This window comes from Pteropus medius, unplaced genomic scaffold (assembly GCF_902729225.1).
Source record: "Pteropus medius unplaced genomic scaffold, Ma_sr-lr_union100, whole genome shotgun sequence".
In the NCBI taxonomy this organism is placed as follows: Eukaryota; Metazoa; Chordata; class Mammalia; order Chiroptera; family Pteropodidae; genus Pteropus; species Pteropus medius.
This window is the reverse complement of record NW_024344374.1, coordinates 5013067-5032383: the sequence shown is the minus strand read 5'-3', so window position 1 is coordinate 5032383 and position 19317 is coordinate 5013067. Positions and strand designations below refer to the sequence as shown.

General features: G+C 40.2%; 2 protein-coding genes and 1 long non-coding RNA gene across 7 annotated transcripts in view; 2 read left to right on the top strand and 1 right to left on the bottom strand.

Annotated features, from left to right (window-relative positions):
- The window catches only part of LOC120608741 (thioredoxin domain-containing protein 8-like), a 56015-nt gene extending 53489 nt beyond the window's left edge, over positions 1-2526 (top strand). For 2 of the 3 annotated variants that reach the window (XM_039870686.1, XM_039870683.1), the window contains one exon: positions 2367-2526. In XM_039870686.1, the coding sequence (XP_039726620.1) occupies positions 2367-2409 (43 nt within the window). In that variant the 3' untranslated portion in view covers positions 2410-2526. The remainder of the gene's footprint in view (positions 1-2366) is intronic. The other variant, XM_039870685.1, reaches the window with a different exon arrangement.
- The window catches only part of LOC120608744 (uncharacterized), a 24707-nt gene extending 17603 nt beyond the window's left edge, over positions 1-7104 (bottom strand). Inside the window, exon 1 of one of the 2 annotated variants that reach the window (XR_005654512.1) lies at positions 6773-7104. This is a non-coding gene — a long non-coding RNA (uncharacterized LOC120608744). The remainder of the gene's footprint in view (positions 1-6772) is intronic. The other variant, XR_005654511.1, reaches the window with a different exon arrangement.
- On the top strand, positions 6233-19317 carry LOC120608743 (thioredoxin). 2 transcript variants are annotated; one of them, XM_039870687.1, is made up of 5 exons: positions 6233-6403; positions 11147-11251; positions 11713-11772; positions 18755-18817; positions 19060-19317. In XM_039870687.1, exons 1-5 carry the CDS (start codon positions 6380-6382, stop codon positions 19279-19281), a joined length of 474 nt encoding a protein of 157 aa, XP_039726621.1. In that variant the 5' UTR covers positions 6233-6379; the 3' UTR covers positions 19282-19317. The 2 variants fall into 2 exon arrangements, with proteins under 2 accessions (XP_039726621.1, XP_039726622.1); XM_039870688.1 differs by having other exon boundaries at positions 18755-18820; positions 19062-19260.

The window sequence follows — 19317 nt, the reverse complement described above, 5'->3', positions numbered from 1 at the left end:
CAAGTACAACACCTTGGCCATCTCATGTCTAAAGATGGTCCACGGATTAATTCTGAAAGGCTCAGAGGAATTCCATCCCTTCCTCTTCCAAAAACAAGAAAACAGCTTTAAGGATTCCTGGGTCTGAATGGATACAGTGGCAATTGGGTTCCAAATTTTTCATTAATGGCCTCTATATGTCTTATTAAAAACAGACCGACCTGATCAAATTCAATGGAACCCAGAAAGGAAACAAGCTATAGAAGCTCTAAAGGAAGAATTATCTAAAGCTCACACTTTGGGACACCCTAATCATAAACTTTCTTTCTTCCTTTTCATACATGAAAATAAAGAAAATGCTTTAGGAGCTCTAAATATGGGAGTATATCAGAAACATGGAGATCTTCCTCGACCTGTAGGATATTACAGCCACCATCTGACTCAGTACCAGGAAGGCTCCCTCTCCGCATGAGAGCCTTCTCTGCTGCAGCCGTGTGATGCAAACACACAGAAGAGATAGTTACGGGCTCTCCTTTAACTATTTCTGTTCCTCATTCTGTTGAATCTTTATGAGCTCTCGTCACACTCAACATTTCTCTTAGTGGACTGACTTCTTATGAAGTATTCTTGCTTTCTGTACCTAATGTTACCTTAACGCAATGTAACAGCCTTAACCCAGCAACTTTATTACCCTCTTTACAGAATGAAGACATCGCTATTGTGTTTTGCTTACTGACTACCGTCTTGTTCCTAGAAACGATTTACAGGAAACGCCTATTGATAATGGTGACTTAATTTGGTTTACAGGTGGCCCTTACCTGAAAGATGAACAGGGCCATTACTGAGCTAGATATACAATAACTTCCATCATGAACATAACTGGAAGTTCTTATTTACCTGAAATAAGATCTGCCCAGAAAGTCAGATTAATTGCTCTAACTCAGGCTTGTCAATTGGCCAAAGATCAAATAGTCAATATTTACAGTGGTAATTGCTCTGTGTCTGGTGCAGCTCACGATTTCGGAATGTAACAGAAACAGCGGAGCTGCTTAACTTCCTTAGGACAGCCCATAAAGGATGGAAAACAGGTTACAGCATTATTAGATGCCACACAACAACCTAAACAATTGGCAGTTATCAAAATTCCAGGACATTCTAAAGCTGCAACCATGGAAGCAAAAGGAAACCATTTAGCTGACGCTGCAGCTAGACAGCCGGCACTGAGCAGCCAAAATGTCCAGACCTAAGAATGTTCCTTGATTCCTATAAAACAAATAAAAGACTCTCTTATACAGTTCCAACAGACAGCTACAGAAGAAGAAAAGAGGGTATGGCAACAAAAGGGGGGAACATTTGACCCGGACAAACAGATATGGCTTGGATCCAATCAGAAACCAATCTTAACCTATAGGGGCTCCACTGCCTATGCTTTAATATGTACATGAGCTAACACATTGGGGTCCTGAATAGATGATTTCATGGAGTAAACAATAATACTGGAAACCTCCCGCTGTGCCTCATAAAGTATATAACAGATGTTCAATCTGTCTAAAATATAATCCAGGAAAACCCCTCCATGGGTCCCAATGACATTCCCACTTCCTTTAGTTCCATTTGAGGTACGGCAATTGGATTTTATCCAAATGCCAGCATCTCGGGGATGGATACAAGTATGTATGAGTTATGATTTGTATGTTTTCTCAGTTGAGACATTTCCTTGCAGGAGAGCAACAGCTTTAACGATAGATAAATTGTTACTGGAAAAAATAATTCTCGATTGGGAAATTTCCTCTGAGTTACATAGTGACCAAGGGACTCATTTCACTGCCAAACAATGCAATCCATACATAACATTTGGCCCATTCTTCATCATTTTCATTATGCTTACCACTCCAGTCCTCTGGATTGGTGGAACGTACCAATGGTACAATCAAAATTCAAGCAGCTAAAATTTCAGAAGCTTTTAATCTCCCCTGGGCAAAAGCTTTCTCTATAGTACTCCTCAACCTGAGAGCTACTCCTTTTCGTAAACATAGCCTTTCTCCTTATGAAATAGTCACTGGTTACCCTATGCATCTGGATGAAGAGGCATATGAACCAACCTTACTAACAGGAGACATTCTACTTTATTGTCAAGGTCTTATTAAACAGCTTAAAAGGACTGATAAACTAACTGATTTCAAAGACCATGGCTTACAACCAGGAGATTTGGTCTATTAGAAAAGACATCAAATAAAAGACTTTCTCCATCCTTATCAGGTATTACTAACTAATCTATGAGCAGCCAAACTTAAAGGAGTTAACTCATGAATTCACATTTCTCACTTTAAAAAGGCACCTGACTACAAACCCCTACTTCTGTCTCTGACAATTGTCTCCACCTACAGCAGACATCAAAGACTTTTCAAGAATGAAAACCCACCAACATAGAAGGCAGACAGCTATCCCAAGACATCGACAAGGCCTGTATGCCCACAAATGGATGTTGAATTCAAGGACATTTGTTTAATCATTTTTTTTTTGTCTGCTAATAATAATAGTTAAACTTGTTCTCCTCTCAAACTTTACTCTTATGTGACCTAATTATTAATAATTGATGAAGATATATAAAATTCTTATATTACTATCCTTATGAAGATTTCCTAATGGAAACAATATCTATCTTCCTGGACCCCCCTCCCTTATTGGATATGAAAATTTTAACTTGGGTAACTGCTAATCTTTACATCTATTAAACAATAATATTTTGATTTTCTGTTATGGTAAAGAAGTGACCACCTTGTTAGCCATGCATTAGGCTTCTCCTACTATAATATAAACTTGGTATATTTTTCTCTGGATATGTCTATTATAAAGATATGTCTATTTGTCTTGGGCAAATACCTTCAAGAACACCTCTTTGATAATTCCCATGGTAGAATTATATATGGATCTAATTTAAATGAGTGTTGTATAGCTATAGAAATGGATGGTAAAAAAAAAAAAAAAAATTAGGAAAAATACCTGAGTATGATGTCCTGTAGCAGCCTACCTAGCCTGTTATAGTATATCTTGTCCTCAGATCCACCAGCTCTGCTCTTGTGGCTGTATGCCCATAAAACAGGGAGGGGAAATAAATGGGTCCCCATTTCAGAAATTATTGGAATTACTTGGTCGGTAGATATGTCTGTAACTACCTCACCCTCCTTGCATCCTGGATGCTTGTGGGAAGCCCTATGGAATACTCGAACTCTAGCTCACTTTGGGGTTACCTGTATTCATTTAACTATGGTATGGGAAACATTTTGGGGTCCATTCAGTATACCCCAATTGCTCTGAGGCCATGGCCAGCCAATGGCAATAACATTCCTGGTAGATCCAATAACACTGGCCCCCTATAAGAAATGAGGGGACTGCTTGGAGGATTAGGGGCTGGCCTTGGTATTTGGGGACAAGCTGAATTTGCAGTTAATGAAGAATCATTTGTTAGAAAACGACTTTATCTAAAATAGGTCATATAGAGGGAATGTTATTTCAAGAAGAAGGAAAAGAATGGGAAGCAGCATGGAAAGACAATGAGGCCTTAGCTCAATGTATAGGACAGACTCAACAGACTATAAAAGCTCATGTACAAACCCAAAAATGGGAACGTGCCTGCACCCTGGCTCAGTAGGGCCTATTATCTATGCTGTTGCAATTGCAATCTGAAGTAGCTATGAAATAATGGCTGACTATAATAGGTAAAGAAGCCCAGGCTGGACATTTATGGGACTCTTAGGGTCCTCCTGGAATTTGGAAAAATTTAAATAGAAAATGTGATTTATGATGTTGTATCATAGAAGTCCAAACACTTAGGTTAAATTCTAAGCTAAGATTTTTAGTAGTTCAACTGGCTGGTATAGGGACCATTCTTAATAACAGTAGAATAGTTTCAACGGGAAGTAGACAGGCTATATTTAAAAAGTAATAACAAATGGGAACCTGTCTCATTATCTGATTGTGAAAATTGGACAAGTGAATGGTTATGTCCCCAGTCTATATGGAATTCTGAATTTACTCAATCCTGGCCTCTTGTAAATACCCCAACAAATAATAATATGTGGTATATGGGAAGGGGACATTTTGTTGGTAAGGGTTAGAAAACTTTTCTGTTATCCTAAGTGACTTCTATTGTAATGACACCAAGTTTACATTAAATACTACAGGAATATGATGTAATACTGAAATATAAGCAAAATAACTTTGCCTGAGGTTAATGAAACCTATCATAATATTGATACTGAAAATTCAGTATATTGGGGAATTGTACTTAATCCTCCCTATGAAGTCCTTTCTACGGAAATTAATTGGTCAGGAGAAAAATTAGAGCTTCTGGATCACGAAATAGTAGAAAGTCTTCATTTATCTGGCCAAACTTATCATAAGGTACAAATGGCAGTAGACAAGGGAGGAAACATTATTAGCTTAATAAAAAATTATGATGATTCATGTAAAGTATTCTTTGGTCAGCTGGGATGTTTGTTTCCCTCAGATTCATCCTTGTCTAGTATTCTACATTTTCTGTTCCTAATCAGTGTTATTGGTTAATACTATTGCAATTGTTCCTGCTATGTAAATGTTGTACTAGACGCAGAAAAATAAAACTTAAGATAAACAGCAAAAAAACTCAGAGCATGTTAGCTCAAAGTTTAAAAATGATCCAGAATATAGGATCTCACTGCTTCCCATTCACCCACCTTTCTGAAAAATTCAGCCTTGACGGCCATCTAAGCTTAGTTTTGCCCCATCTCCAATAGAACACCTGTTCAGCAAGAAAAAAGCTGACTCTAATACTTCCTAGGAGTGAAGTCCCTAACACCGTGGGACCACGTTATCCAACCAAAATGTTGATCATTAATGCATCCTTCGGATCAATTTATGACCAAAATGGAGATTTATGTATGGGGTCATATACTAAACCTGAAAAGCTTAGGGGAGGCCCACATGGCGGACCTTACAAACTCAGAGAGTAAAGTAACCACAGGGGATGGTCTGAATGTAAAAATTCCTAAATAAAAGTGGGTCACCATGGGTAGTCACATCTTAGGCCCTTACCTTCCTTGAAAAAAGTCAGTCATTGACTTTGAAGTTATCTATTGTCTTTGTACATCCAAGATAACATACTTTTGAAATGTAATCTTTTCTAGACCCCTTAAAGGCACAACCACCCGCACTGATGCACAGGACCGTAGTGTTATCTTGTTGCCCACATCCCATCTCTATGTGCTGTAAATATTAACTATCCTGTACCCACCAATGTAAAAGAAGTCTGTCTCTCCATTTTGTTTTTTAAGCCAGTCTCAGAGATTTGCCGGCTTTGCTTTCTCCTGCCTTCCTATTCTACTAACAATAAATTTCATGTAACAGCCCCCCATCCCCGCTTTGATTCCAATATATAAAATTAGCTGCAAAAACTGCCATTCTCCAGAGCAATATCTCAATGTGTTGAGATTCTGCTTCCCAGCAATTGTCAGTTTGGCTTCAACAAACTCTTACAAGACTTTTTCTTAGGCTGAACTTTCTTCCATTATTACCATTTCACAGAAAGTGAAACTGAGGCACCAGGAGGTCAGGACCTGCTCAAGGTCACAACTACGTCAGTCCCACAGCACTGACATCCCACAAGGAGCTGTCTGCTCTTCCATAGCCAGCCTAGTTTCCCGGCCATCTCTACCGTACTAAACTGCTCTGTCACTCTGAAGCAGGACTTCATTGGCGAAAGTGAAAGAAGAGGAAGAGAAAACCGTCGCTTTAAAGTCCAGAAAGAATATGGGGACCCACACGCAGATATATTTCCTGGTCATGGTTACTCAGCACTTTGTGGGGATCATGGGGCTGATGGGCGGGGGCGCGGCGGGCCTTTACCATGAACTCAGCCCCGCCTAGGCGGCCTCTTCTCGAGCCTGGCAGCATTCTATTAAGGCGTGGCTGACCCCTTCCCAGGTGACACTGTGGCTCTGGGGTTGGCCCTCCCGCCTCCCCACGCTGTTCACAGTGCATGCGCCCTTTAGGTCGCTCCTAGCCCCCACAGAACCCCACTCCCAGCTAGGGTGCCGAAAGGGGACGCCGCGGAAGGCTCCGGGCCCAGTGGGTTTCTGGAGCTTTGAGCCGCGTCCTGCAAGCGCCACCCCCAACCCCGCCCCCGGCGGCCGTCCCGCTTCCCTCCGGCGGCTCCCTCCGGGGAGGCGGGGCCTGGTCCAGCGTCTTGGCGGGCGCAGGAGGCCCGAGCGAGCGCGCCCCCGCCGCACGCACGCCGGGCGCGCCCGCCCACTCCCCCGTCACTATAAAGGGAAGGCGGGCTGCGAGCTCTCCCAGCGCGTACATCGCTTTGCATCCGCGTTCATCGTTTCTTACGGTCACTGGTCAGACCTCAGCCGCCAACATGGTGAAGCAGATCGACAGCAAGGTATGCGCTCTCGGGGAAGGCCAGGGCGCGCGCGCAGCCTCGGAGACTGGGGGAGGCGATAGGCCGGTGGTGGGCAGGCCGCCCCTCCGCATCCCTGGGGGAAGGCGACGCGGTGACTCGGCCTAGGACTGCGAGACAGCCGGGTACGGGCGCACCCGAGGCGCCGGGGCATGCCCTGGAGGAAGGGAGAAGGGCGAGGTCCCCTGGAGGGTGGAGTCGGGTGTCCAGGGCGCCGGGATGATGCCCGTGCGCGTGGAGTGTCTGGGCGCCCCCTTACTGCGCCTCCTGCATCTCCAGTGTGGAAAACCTCGGTTGGTGAAGGGATGCAGGGAGGCTGTCTTTGGCCCCCATCTGTATCCAGATACGAACCTGAGCAAGGAGATGGAGGGCCCCTTGGAGAAAGCACGGGGTTGCTGGCCGCCACTCTCTTCCCAGTAATCGGCGTGATACACCCGCGCTGGCTTGGGTGGGCTTTCTAAGAGCGGGTCTAGGCCGGAGACCCCCGGCCGCCTCCATCACTGCCGGGCCCCAGAGATGACGCGTGTTGTATCGTCGAAAAGGGTGCGGCTCCGGGCCAGAGACCCCCCATCCCATCCCCTGGTGTGTACCAGTCCGGCCCCGTGTCCAGAGGGGCCCAGGTGGCCACAAGGAAGTGCGGTTCGGGTGGCGCCCTGGGGACTCCTCCTCCTGCCGCGCTGGGCGTGTTTCCGGCAGCTCTGGCTTTGGAATGACTCAGTCCCCAGCGCAGGGCCTGGGGGCCTTTGCTGCCCTACCCTTCTGTGATTCACCCACTCTTGGTGGGTCTCACTGAAGCCAGGAGTGCCCCTGGGAGCAGCCACGCACTACTGTGTGCTCGTCGGGCTTCGGGTACCCAGATAGTGGTTCTGTCCTTTTAGGAATGCGCAAGGCAAAAAGTGTTCCACATTTGAGAGTTATTGCGAGCCTAATATACTGCTCCGAAAACTCAGCCTAATATAGCGTCCAGTATACGGTAGCCACTCAAGAAATGTTAAATGCAGAACTAGAAAAGTGAGTGGGAGAAAACTGATGCTCGAACAGTGGGAGACCCTTCGAAAGCTTTTATTTACCCTGCAGTACTCCCACCCCCAGTAAAGCAAGGGAAAGGTGGTTCCTCACCTGCCTTGAGTGGCGGGACCTGTTAGATGCTGGGGCAGGCTTCAGCAACGGAAGTTTCTCTGTAATGGTCCCTTGTTTTACTTTTATAATCAGAACATGTATGATCATTGTAGAAATTTTGGGAAGAGAGCTTATATTTCCTAGAAGCGACCACCAAGTGGTTGATATTATTTTATACATATTGTTTTGTTTCTGAGCCTTTTTTTCTCCCCTAATTTAGCCTGAACACTTTACATGTAATTAGTCTGTAATCATGTCAGTTATCTGAACTCATTGCTGGGCATTTAGGCAGTCTCCTCAGTGAATAGTTTATTCTGAACGCTTTGTACAGAGTTCAGGATGTTTCCTCGCGTTAGGGTCTGGAGGGCAGTGATTGGGATGTGAACCTTTCACGGTTTGTAGATGCCCCAAGAAGCTTATGAGAGTGCTCCTTGCCCTTTAATGCTGACTTCCCCACCCCGCCCCATAACTTTGGCCAACTTATTAGTAAGAAAAATTCTCATTCTCATTTGAATACTTTCAACTATTAGTAACTTTGAACCTTTTTTCTCCTACATGTGTTGATTGGCAAATTGTAGCCTGTTATCTGCTTGTCCTTATGAATTTTTTCCTATTGGGATATTTTTTAAATTGTGAGCTTTTATATTAAAATTATCAACCCTCTCATTTGTTGAAAAGAGAGATCCTTAATATTAAGTTTTGTTCCATGTACTTTTTTCTGATACCTGCTGAGTGACACAGCTTATGGGTGGCAGGAGAGGTTTTCCAGGGTCTGTTGACCTCTTCAGTATAGCCTAAAAGGTGAAACAGTTGAGAACTCATTAAAGGAGTAAGAAGACCTTTGAGGGGTCTGAATTGTCTCAGAATTCATACGCTGCAAACAGAAAACTGATTAATTTTTGCAGCATACCTTTCAGTCTCCCTATTTTCATTATCATAGTTATGGCACCCTACCCTCATCAATGAGAAGATGTATAAGAGCGATGGGAAATTTGTTCCTCAAAAAAGCACTACAGCCTGGGGCCCAAGGACCCTGATAATCAGTGGATCTTCAAAATTGTAATCCAGAGTCATTAATCAAACGTTAAACTAATTTGAATGTTACTTGTAAATAAATATCGAATACACTTTAGAATTTTGTCCTGATAGACTAAATTTGGTGCCATTGCCCATCCAAGACAACTCAAGTGCTGGTAGTTTGGAGCCACTGGGATCTATTTCAGATACAATTGGGATAATGTGATGAGGAAGAAATCAGACACATATTTTGTTTGTTTTTTAATAGCAGCCGCCATTTATTAAACTCCTATCTTCTACACACAAGCACTTTGCTAAGTACTTTACAGACCACTCCTGTGCTTATTAATTACCTTTGGAATGGGTATGTTTAGGAAAAGAGATACTAGATTCTGCTGTTATCTACCCCAACTACATCACTTTGTTTTCAAAATATTTGTGTCATTAATGGGGGCCTTTATTAAACTTCAATTGTTAGTTTCTGGGAGCTAGAAATTGTGGTTTGCTTCTTAGTAAGATAATCTTGACTCATTTTCAAACTTATGTATGTTTTAAGCAAACTTAGTATCAAGAGAAGAGAATTTGTGAAATCTATACATACCTAGTTCTGTAACTCGCGTTCAGTTAAGCCAAAAGTTATTGTTGGGTACCGTTTTTTTCTTTTCAGAACTTTAGGTGGTTTTGCTTGAATTAGATTCAGAATTGTTTTGGGAATTCCTTTAGAGTGTTTGAAATACAGTCAACGTTGAAAGTAATCCTACCAAGTATTTACGGAGGGCTAACCATGTTCACAAAACAACGTACAGTTGACCCTTGAACAACACCAGGGGTTAGGGACACTGACCCCCACACAGTCAAAAATCCACATAGAACTTTTAACTCCCCAAAACTTTACCTAATAGCCTGCTGTTTACCGAAAATCTTACCAATAACATAAATAGTCAATTAACACATATTTTGTATGTTATATACCATATTCTTACAATAAAGTAAGCTAGAGAAAAGAAAATATTTAGGAAATCATTTGCAGTACTATACACATTTATTGGGGGAAAAATGCATGTAGGTGGACCCGTATAGTTCAAACCCTTGTCAGCTGTATTTATCTGAGCAGATAGTGTCATTCCTTGACTTTATTCATGTCTTACCTGGATCTTGCATGTATAGAATAACTGTTTGACCTTCTAAAAATTACCTTAGGAAAGGCTTTGAATGAAATTCATCTGGAAGACTCGGTGATGATTTGGAAATATAACTTCTGTACTTCTAACTTAACTCTGTCTCCCACACCCGAAGGTAGGATGGGAGTTTGTACTGGCATAACTCAAAATGTTACAGAAGTCATGATGTGCCATTCTCAAAACACCATTTATGAATTTTTTCCCTAAAAAAAAAAAATATGAAGTAGAAATTAGAAATCTAAAGAAGCAACTGAACTTCAGAAGCATTCACTTTAGATTTTAGTGGTGCTTTATTTACTTTCCTTTTTTATTTGACCAGATCTGATATGATTCTTAGCTTTCAAAGGAGGGGAACGTTAGTTTTTAATTAAGCCAATGTGACCAGCATTTTTCCCTTGAAGAAAACCTAGACTTCAGATATAAATGTTTGTGTGTTGATTTCTCTTCGTTGCCCGGGTTTTGGTCAGCCATCACTGACTAATTGTGACTAATTTGCCTGGGTTTTGGTTAGCCGTCACTGACTAGTTGTGAAATGAGGTTAAGTTCCTAGGGTTACAATATCAAAACCACTGGTAAATTTTTCAAGGAGGTTGGTGGTAAGGGATTTCTTGAACATTTCTGTTGGTGGAACTTTATTTAACATGCATTCCTTGTGAGGAACTAAAACGCTTTCATTTGGTCAACAGCGAGGACAGGTTTTGAGATAAAGGGCAGAAATTAACTATCAACCGTACAATCTCAACTCTGGAAACTCCATTAGAAAGAATATAAGGATATATGTATGCTTTACTGTTAAATCGTACACCTGAAGCTTCCTAGATTTTGTTAACCAATGTCACCATAAATTAAAAAAAAGAACACAAGGAAATATGCTTAATGTCAACCAGAGATCGAGGGTAGGGATTTGGAGGGTGTTATTTTCCTTGATATGAGCTTTCGGATTGTTCCACCATAGAAAATATTAGTTTAATCAAAAAGTGTTAGCTTTTTTTTCTTAACCGGTAGTGGTGTAGTTGGCAGCAAAACTGTGCCCTTGTGACTTCAAGTAACCCCTTGTCAATTGATAAGCATTTAGTGAACATCTACGATATACTTAGATTTGAAGTGGAAACTTTTTAATACAAATGTCTTTTTGTTTCTTAAGCTTAGTGTGGATATAGATTAACCAATTAATATTTTATAATTGTATAAAATATTCATGAAGACATGAATATTGATATACTGTACACATACTTGTTTCATCTTATCTAATACTAAAAACAACACTGTAGGGCTTTTTTATAGTTTGGGGTTTGTTTGTTTGTTTGTTTGTTTATTAAAAAATAGGCCCTAAAAGCAGGACCTTCGAATTGTGCTTTATTGGGTTTTATCGGGGCTTTTTAACACGTATGCCTTTTTCTCATCTTAGGATGCTTTTGAGGAAGCCTTGACCAGTGCAGGAAGCAAACTCGTTGTAGTTGACTTCTCAGCCACATGGTGTGGGCCTTGCAAAATGATCAAGCCTTTCTTTCATGTGAGTATTAAACAACGTCTGCTTTGTAAGGAATTTGTTATTTGGGTGGTCACAAAGCCAGGAAAGAAGGACAGTTAAAGGGTTTGGGTTTTTTTCTTGATGTTGGATCTTCGGTCTGAAAGGAATAGTGTAACACTTGAGCTTCGACACCTGTAACCCATTGAAGACAACTTTCAGAAGCTAATTTTGTTGTCTTACATGTTTTGGCTTTTCTTTAAGTTGAAACGTGGGCCCCGCCCTATTTGAAATGCAGTCTTCAGAAGTCAGTGTACCAACTCATTTCATACTAGGAGGAATATGATTCAAATAAAATGTACATCCTTTATGCTTACCTACTCCCTAAATTTTTTGGATCTTTAATTAATTTCCATTCATTAAGTTTCCATTTAAGAAGGTTGAGTATATCGATTGCCATTACCGAGTTCTAAATCCTTGTGTATTTTTCATTTTAAATTTTCCAGTCCCTCTCTGAAAAGTATTCCAACGTGGTGTTCCTTGAAGTAGATGTGGATGACTGTCAGGTATGTGGCTGGAAATTTGGAATACTACTGAACTTTTCACAGACTTTTTTCTCTGAGTTGCAAGTAATTGTTTCATAAGTATGTCAAGTAATACTAGAACTACAGACCTAACTAAAAAGTTTTGTTCTGGAAGAACAGGTAATTGTGACAATCATGAACATAACCCTATATATCAGGAACTATGTATATATCACATCGTAAAATAAGCAGAAAAATAGATGGTTGAGGCTTCTGTACCTTACTTACCAGTTACTTATCTTTCTAAAAGCCTACACATTCTACCGAACATTGAGGTGCTCCATACATAGAAACTGAATTTGATCATGACAGCTAAAGCCAGAGAGTGGATGGTATCACCAAATCGGGAGACCACCTTTAAAGTTCTTCGTGAACTAACTGCATGAGAAAGTATATTCGCAAACTTATTCTAGTATTGGTTGATTTACATCAATTAGGAAAACCCAAATGGTTTAAAGAACAAACACCAAGGTGCCTAGTAGAGAGCTGAGAGGATAATTAGGGGGGAAATTCCAGGTTGGTTTAATTAACAAATGCCTGTTCACTTTTTGTGCGAGGCACTGTTCTCTGTGGTTTACAAGTATTGATTCATTTAAACCTTGGTGTTTTCATCCGCATTACAGATGAGAAAAACACAGAGAGGTTATTTTTGGAGGTACAGTGGCAGAGCGAAGATTTCAGATAGGGTCATTTGGCTTCCCAGCCCTTGCTGTCACCACCGCACTTTAGAGGAAGTTCCGTCGTGTGGTAGGTGCAGACCAGGTTCCCAGCAGATGACCTTGCCTCTCACACAGCCCGCTGAACTAGGAGAGCCTGCTGAGATGTATCACCCGGGGGCTCTTTACAGATAGGTGGGCCTTTTTTCTTAGCCCCAGTGGGGCAGGAGGGGTTTAGGGTATGATGTGGCAATGAAGGTGCTAGACCTCGGTTCCAGAACTGGCACAATGACTTCTGCTCTAGATTACTCTCTCTTCTTCCTTGAGCTTTGTTTTTCCTCTGTGATCAGATCTTAGTATGTGCCTTATTAACCTGTCAAGTTTGCTTATTCATTGAGCAAACACAGACTATCGATAAAAAGACGAAAGGGGCAATAAAAGCTGGTATATAGCTGTACTTTCTGATTCCACATTTGTCTGTACTATCTTCTTTACCTGGCCCATCTTTTCCTTTCCTATCTGACAGACTCCAAGGCATAAGCCTCACCTCTTCTCTAGGAACTCTTCTCCAGTTTATACCCCCAAACTAGTTTAGTTTCCCTTCCTGTGTCCCCATGACGTCCTCTGCCTCTCTTTTCCTCTTGTATGTATAGTAGTGGGGGGCGAGGGTCCTGCTTCTAGGCTGCTTGCTTTATTTCTGAGCTCTGTTCCTCATCAGCTCTTCAGGCATGGATAAGTTTTTTTTTTAATCTTTCCTGTGCCTCGGTTTGATCTTTGCAAAATGGCAGTGTTAATCCAACATCATAGGGTAGTCAAGGTTAAATGTGGTAATCCTACTAAGTGCTTAGGACCGTGCCTGGCACATGTTAAGTACTCACTGAATCTTAGCTATTATTATAGTGACCTCTTTGTCCTTTACCATCAGTTCCTTGGAGTCAGGGACCCTCTTATTCATCTTGTTTCTTCACCAAGCTCACCTGCCTAGCATGCTGTAGATGCAGAATGGATGTTGTATGGTTGTTAAGTTATTGGGCTGATGCATCCCAGAGTTTTAGAAAAAAAGAACCGAGAATAAATAGCACGTGTTTGTGAGAAAAACCTTGCTCCCTGTTTTAACCTAAGTCTCACCATTTTATCTTTTCTGTGGTCACCTTAACCAGGTGAAAATGGCACCTGAGAGGAAGTAGAGAAATTTCCTAGTGCTGACCCTGTCGCACAGCAACTGGATGCGTTTTTATTTGAAAGCCATGCCCTGTGCTAGGTGCTGTGGTAGGCTCTCTGTGTGCCTTATGTCATTTAATCCTCACGGTAACTATGAGAAGTTTCTTAGCACCCCCGCTGAACAGACAATCAGACTGTAGTGTGGCACAGAAGGAGAAGCAGGTCAGACAAGGCAGAGCCAGTGGACCGTGCTGGACCGAGGACAGATGCTCTTATTGCCTCGGTTCAAACCTTTGGGAAGTAGATATACAGAGCAGTCAAGGACTCCTGTATGCCAGAGCTGTTTCTTCATATCTGGTTGGCATACTCATAATCACCCTGAAAGTTTCCACAGCTTGAAGTGACCCTCTCACAAACTGGGACCTTTCACTTCCTAAAGATTAAGCAACATGTGGTATCTTTTTCTTGGAATACCTTTAATGACTATTACAACCGTCTAAATAGCTTTATGAGTCTGTTGCAGAGTTAAAAATTGAGCTAATCCTGCAACCCTTTGGACAGCACATACACATAGCAGCAATCTGTTAGCTCCTACTCACCGGGTCGTTCAGTAGAATTAGCAAGGCAGGCAATTCAAACAAAAGGCAGTTCGTTAAACAAGCAGTGGGTTATTTTTTCCCTGTGGAATTCGTACATTACATGTGTGGATCTTCGTTTTACTTTGGAATGTTAGGTAAAACCAATGCCTCGTTTCAACTCTAAGAGAACACAGATAAGGTATAAAAATTACATTGATGTCATTTCTGAAAATTAGATCATTAACTAGAAGGACTGTTTAATGACCGAATTATTTTTTAAATTTTTTATGCAGATAATTCCTGACCATGAACTTCAGACCCAGAGTCTTTTATAATGTCTTTGGGGCAAGCAACATACAGTTTCAATAGAGGGAGCTATAAACACTTGATAGGAAAAAATTATCTTTTAGCTGTAATAGATTCAAATAGACAAGTAGGAGGCATGGACACATAAGTGGTTCACAAAGAAAATAATTTGGTATTCATAGAAAAGTATGAGTACTAACTCTTTTGGAAATGATAGACTGATCTTATTTCTTCTTAACAGATTACTACTCTCAACTCTTTGCAGGGTATGATACTTTTGTAATTAAAACAAGAAACAAAGTAATTTAGACCTAATAGTTTTACAGCCTTTTAGAATGATACCATGTGTTTCTATTTTGATTAGAAGAGCCAGGAATGAGTTAATAGACGTTACAGAAACCAATACAATTAATAAGGTAAAAATGTAATCTTGTTACATTTACTAGTAAAAATCTGAGATTGGGCAAAACTGTAGGGATCGAGAACATATTAGGGCTTGGGGTTGGAGGAGGTAGTTGACTTCAAAGGAACTGCTAAAAGAAACTTTCGGGGAGTGAGGGAATTGTTTTGTATCTTGATTTGGGTGGTTTTTATATGACTGCATTTGTCAAAATTCAGAGTTTGTCCACTCCCCAAAGAGTGAATTTTGCTACGTGTCAGTTTACAATTCCAGATTGCTTACCAAAAAACAGGAAGTAGGGGTGTAATTGGGCTAGCTTTCTGTTTCTGAGGGAAGTGATAAGAATGTTTTTAAACCCTCAAAGGTAATTTTTAACTATGCATATCTTTCAAATCACTACAGAAATAGGCAAACTAGTCCATAGAACAAGAAGTAGAAAACAAAAGTAAAATATTAACTTCAGACAGCAAAGATTAAATATTAGTTATGGAACTACTAAATTTTCAGGGCCATAGAAGATTTTAATAGGTGTATTGCTGAATGTTGACTTAGTGTTATTAAAATGACAGTACCCCCAAATTTATCTAACTTTAACTCAATCTGACATTTTGGGGAAATTGATCATGATATTCTGAAATAATGTACTCAGGAAAATCCTGCAAAGTATTTTTAAAAAATAATTGGGAGAGAAGATGTAGAGGATGGGAAAGGGCAAGATCCATAAAAATAAAATATATTAGCTACACTAATTAAAACAGTGTGTTTTTGTAGCCGGCGTATGTAATGTAGATCCATGGAATAGAAAGTCCAAAAAAATAGAACCAAGTCTGTTTAACCAATAATAGTGAGTGATTAACCATTTGGGCTTAAGACGTATCTCTACCTCGTTCTTTATTCCCCAGTAAAATCTAGAAAAAAATTAAACAAAAATCCTAGAGAATACTGAACACATAGAGATGGCAGACACTGTCAAGCACATTAACCACCCTGTCTATTGTAGTCTTAAGAATGTAACTGTTACTCACTTTTGCCATTGAGGAAATAGGCCTGGACAAGTTCTTTCACAGAACCGAAGTCTGTTTGATGCTAAATCAATAGAGCCCGTGCTTTTAGTGAATGGAGTAGGGAAGGGCTGATGGATTTGATTGTATGCAGTCTTAAACTGGATGGCAAAAATCATAATACTGATACATTGACACAAACTCCTTGGAAGGTAGTCGAATAGTATGTATCTAGGGCCTTTAAAATGAGCATGTTCTTTCTCTTAGCAATTCTATATGGGGATGGGGATTGAACCAGAGTGTAGAGATATTTGTATATGAAGATTAAAGTATTTACATTAGGCAGAATCAAAGTCCTTTACATCTTGACCAAGTGGATTAGTTAAGATGATGATGCATTAATATGGTGACTGCTATGGGACCATAAAAAATGATTATATACATTTTCACGGGGAAAAGTTTATCATATGTATATTATACCCAGTAACAATATATAGCATGGGTTTTATAAAGTACAATTAACCCTTGAACAATTTGGGGATTAGAGGCACTGACTCCCCATGCAGTTGAAAATCTGTGTGTATATTTTGATTCCCCCAAAACTTAACTACTAATAGCCTACTCTTGACCACGAGCCTTACTGAGAACAAACAGTTGATTAACACACATTTTATATGTTATGTATATTATATACTGTATTCTTGCAATAAAATAAGCTAGAGAAAAGAAAGTGTTCGTAAGGAAAAGATAATACATTTCAAATACTGTATTTAAAAATCTATGTATGAGTGGACCTACACAGTTCAAACCTGTGTTGTTCCAGGGTCAACTGTATGTATTTAGGTACATGAATAAAATATTTACAGTAGCTAGGAGAGAATATAAATGGCTTCCCTCTTCCACTTTGTCTGCATAGAATGTAAAGTTGCTGATGTTAGTTAAGAGTGAAAATGATCTTAAATCCAGCAGTTTCACTTCAAGGTTTTTGCCCAGGAATGTGTCTGAGAATTTATTCACAAGGATGTACATAAATTGGAAATAACCTAAAAGCCCATTGTGGTTGATTAAATTATGGAATGGACCTGTGTCACCTTTCACAAAATCACTTTCACATCTAATGAAAGAAAATTCTTAATGCTTAAAAATTTTACCATGTAAAGAAGACATGGCAGGAGTTTAAAAAATAAAGTATATGAACACAGTTTAAATAACACTTAAGGATGTACCTAGCGTTGACACCCCTTCTCTGAGTTTTTTTTTGTTTTGTTTTGTTTTAACTTTTTAATGATTTGTTTTACTGTAAGTTAAACAGCTGTGCCGACAAAGAATGCTGATCTCTGGCTAGGTGAGGTCTAAGGTGTCCAGAATCTGAAAACATTGACTAGACTCAGTCGCTTCCAGTGACTGGGAGCCAAGTTTTCTGAAACATAGGAGGCATTTAGTACATACTGGCCATTTTTATTCCAGCCATTACTGTCCCTGTGCCTCTTTTTGCCAGCACTTAAGGAAAAAGTAAAGGTTATCTGGTTTTCTTCAAGCTAGGAACAATACACATGCAACTCCATCAAGATGTACAGCCACCATTCCCGGGCTCAGAGGAGGTGAAGCTAGGCCAGCAGGTACTATCGGTTGGTGGCTCATCACAGAGACTGCTCCGTTTTTAATTCTTCAACCCCCAAACTGGAAGTCGTCACAGTGTTTGTAGCTGTGTAGCTTGAAAGTGCTTTGGTTTCCTTGCTCTGGCTCTGGGGACTCTGCCTCCTCAATGGTTGTCCTTCAGTTTTTGCTGCTTAGGGGCCATGAGGTTCTCCATTTCTTACATGATCCTCATTTCAGTGCCAAGGTGGCATTGTCAATCCCTAGATGGACCTCTTCACTTGAAACACTTGTCCAAACCCAACCATTTTCATGGCTTTTCCCTCCAAACCCTGCGTGAAGAAGGTATTGAGAGTGGGGAGGTAAAAGTTCTCACTTTGTGTTCCTTTATCAAAATCAAAGAACACTGGATACTTCAGTGACCTTAGAGCTGCAGAAAGCTCCTTAGAGAAGAGCCACATCTAGAAGAGAATACATGCACCGCCTAGCCCACTTTGCAATGTTAGGAGTTTGTCCATTTTTCTCTAAGCTGGGCGGCTCGCAAAGGTCAGAGCATTATTGTCACCTAGGGTTCAACTTAACGCTGATTTATTGGGGGTAGGGGGACAGAGTTGTCTTGGGGAACCTTGTAGTGCCCTTCAGGTGGCTCTGACAGTGCAGCCAGGTTTGGGAATATACAAGTGAACTTCTAATTAAAAATAAACAGAAAAATCAGTGTGCCCTTTTAGATTACTATGACTTTGTTCTTGAATAGTTCTTTTGCAATTAAATTGTTCCTCTTGCTGACCTTGGACTTTAGCCTTTATGATAATCGTCTCTATACCTCACTCCCATCATCAAACTGGAAAAACTATGAGCAAAGATGAGAGGTACTAATTCTGAAGAATAGCTGGGTTTATAATCTTGAGTATAATTACAGAATTTATTTTTGTTTCTCTATGATACCTGAAATAGCCAAGATACAATTGGACTGAAGAGCTTATTGAATGACTGTGTAGTATCAGATAATGGTAGCATTCTGCTCTTGGTGTACCTCAGAAATCAGAGTACGTATTAGTGAGAATTTTAATTGATAATATAACCATTTTGGCCTCTGTGCTACCATTATATTCATTGTCGATTTTTATTTGTTAAAATAAAGTCCTAGTACAGAGATGTGGCATTATGTAACAAAAGAATCCTTTTTTGGATTTTGAATTCCTTCTGTCAAAGCTCAATACTCAGTCTTGTTTTTATCTTCTCTCCCACTATCACCTCCCCCCATAGGATGTTGCTTCAGAGTGTGAAGTCAAATGCATGCCAACCTTCCAGTTTTTTAAAAATGGAAAAAAGGTAGGTACTTCGGACCTTGAAGAAAACTGAATAATAGGAAAATGTGGTATAAAATGAAGAAACTCAAGTGACTTATTCCTTCATACTAGGAAGCATGTCCCCATTGACTACTTTTAAGACTATTTATTATAAGATTATACTTCTCCCTGCTCCAACTCCCCCCCATTCTGTGATCATGTCTTATGCACAAAATAAGGATATAATGCTGCCATCTAATGTCAATTCAATATTCTCTTAACAGGTGGGTGAATTTTCTGGAGCTAATAAGGAAAAACTTGAATCCACCATCAATGAATTCATCTAATTATTCTAAAAACATAGCCAGCCATTGGCTCTTTAAATCTTGTAATTTTTTTTCTAATTTACAAAAAGGAAAGACTATACTCAACTCCCATCTGGTTACAAATGAGAATAAAATATTAATTCTACCCTTTTTAAAACTGCCTGGTGTCTTTGACTAGCTTTCAGAATAAATGAAAGGTAGCCATTAGATGATA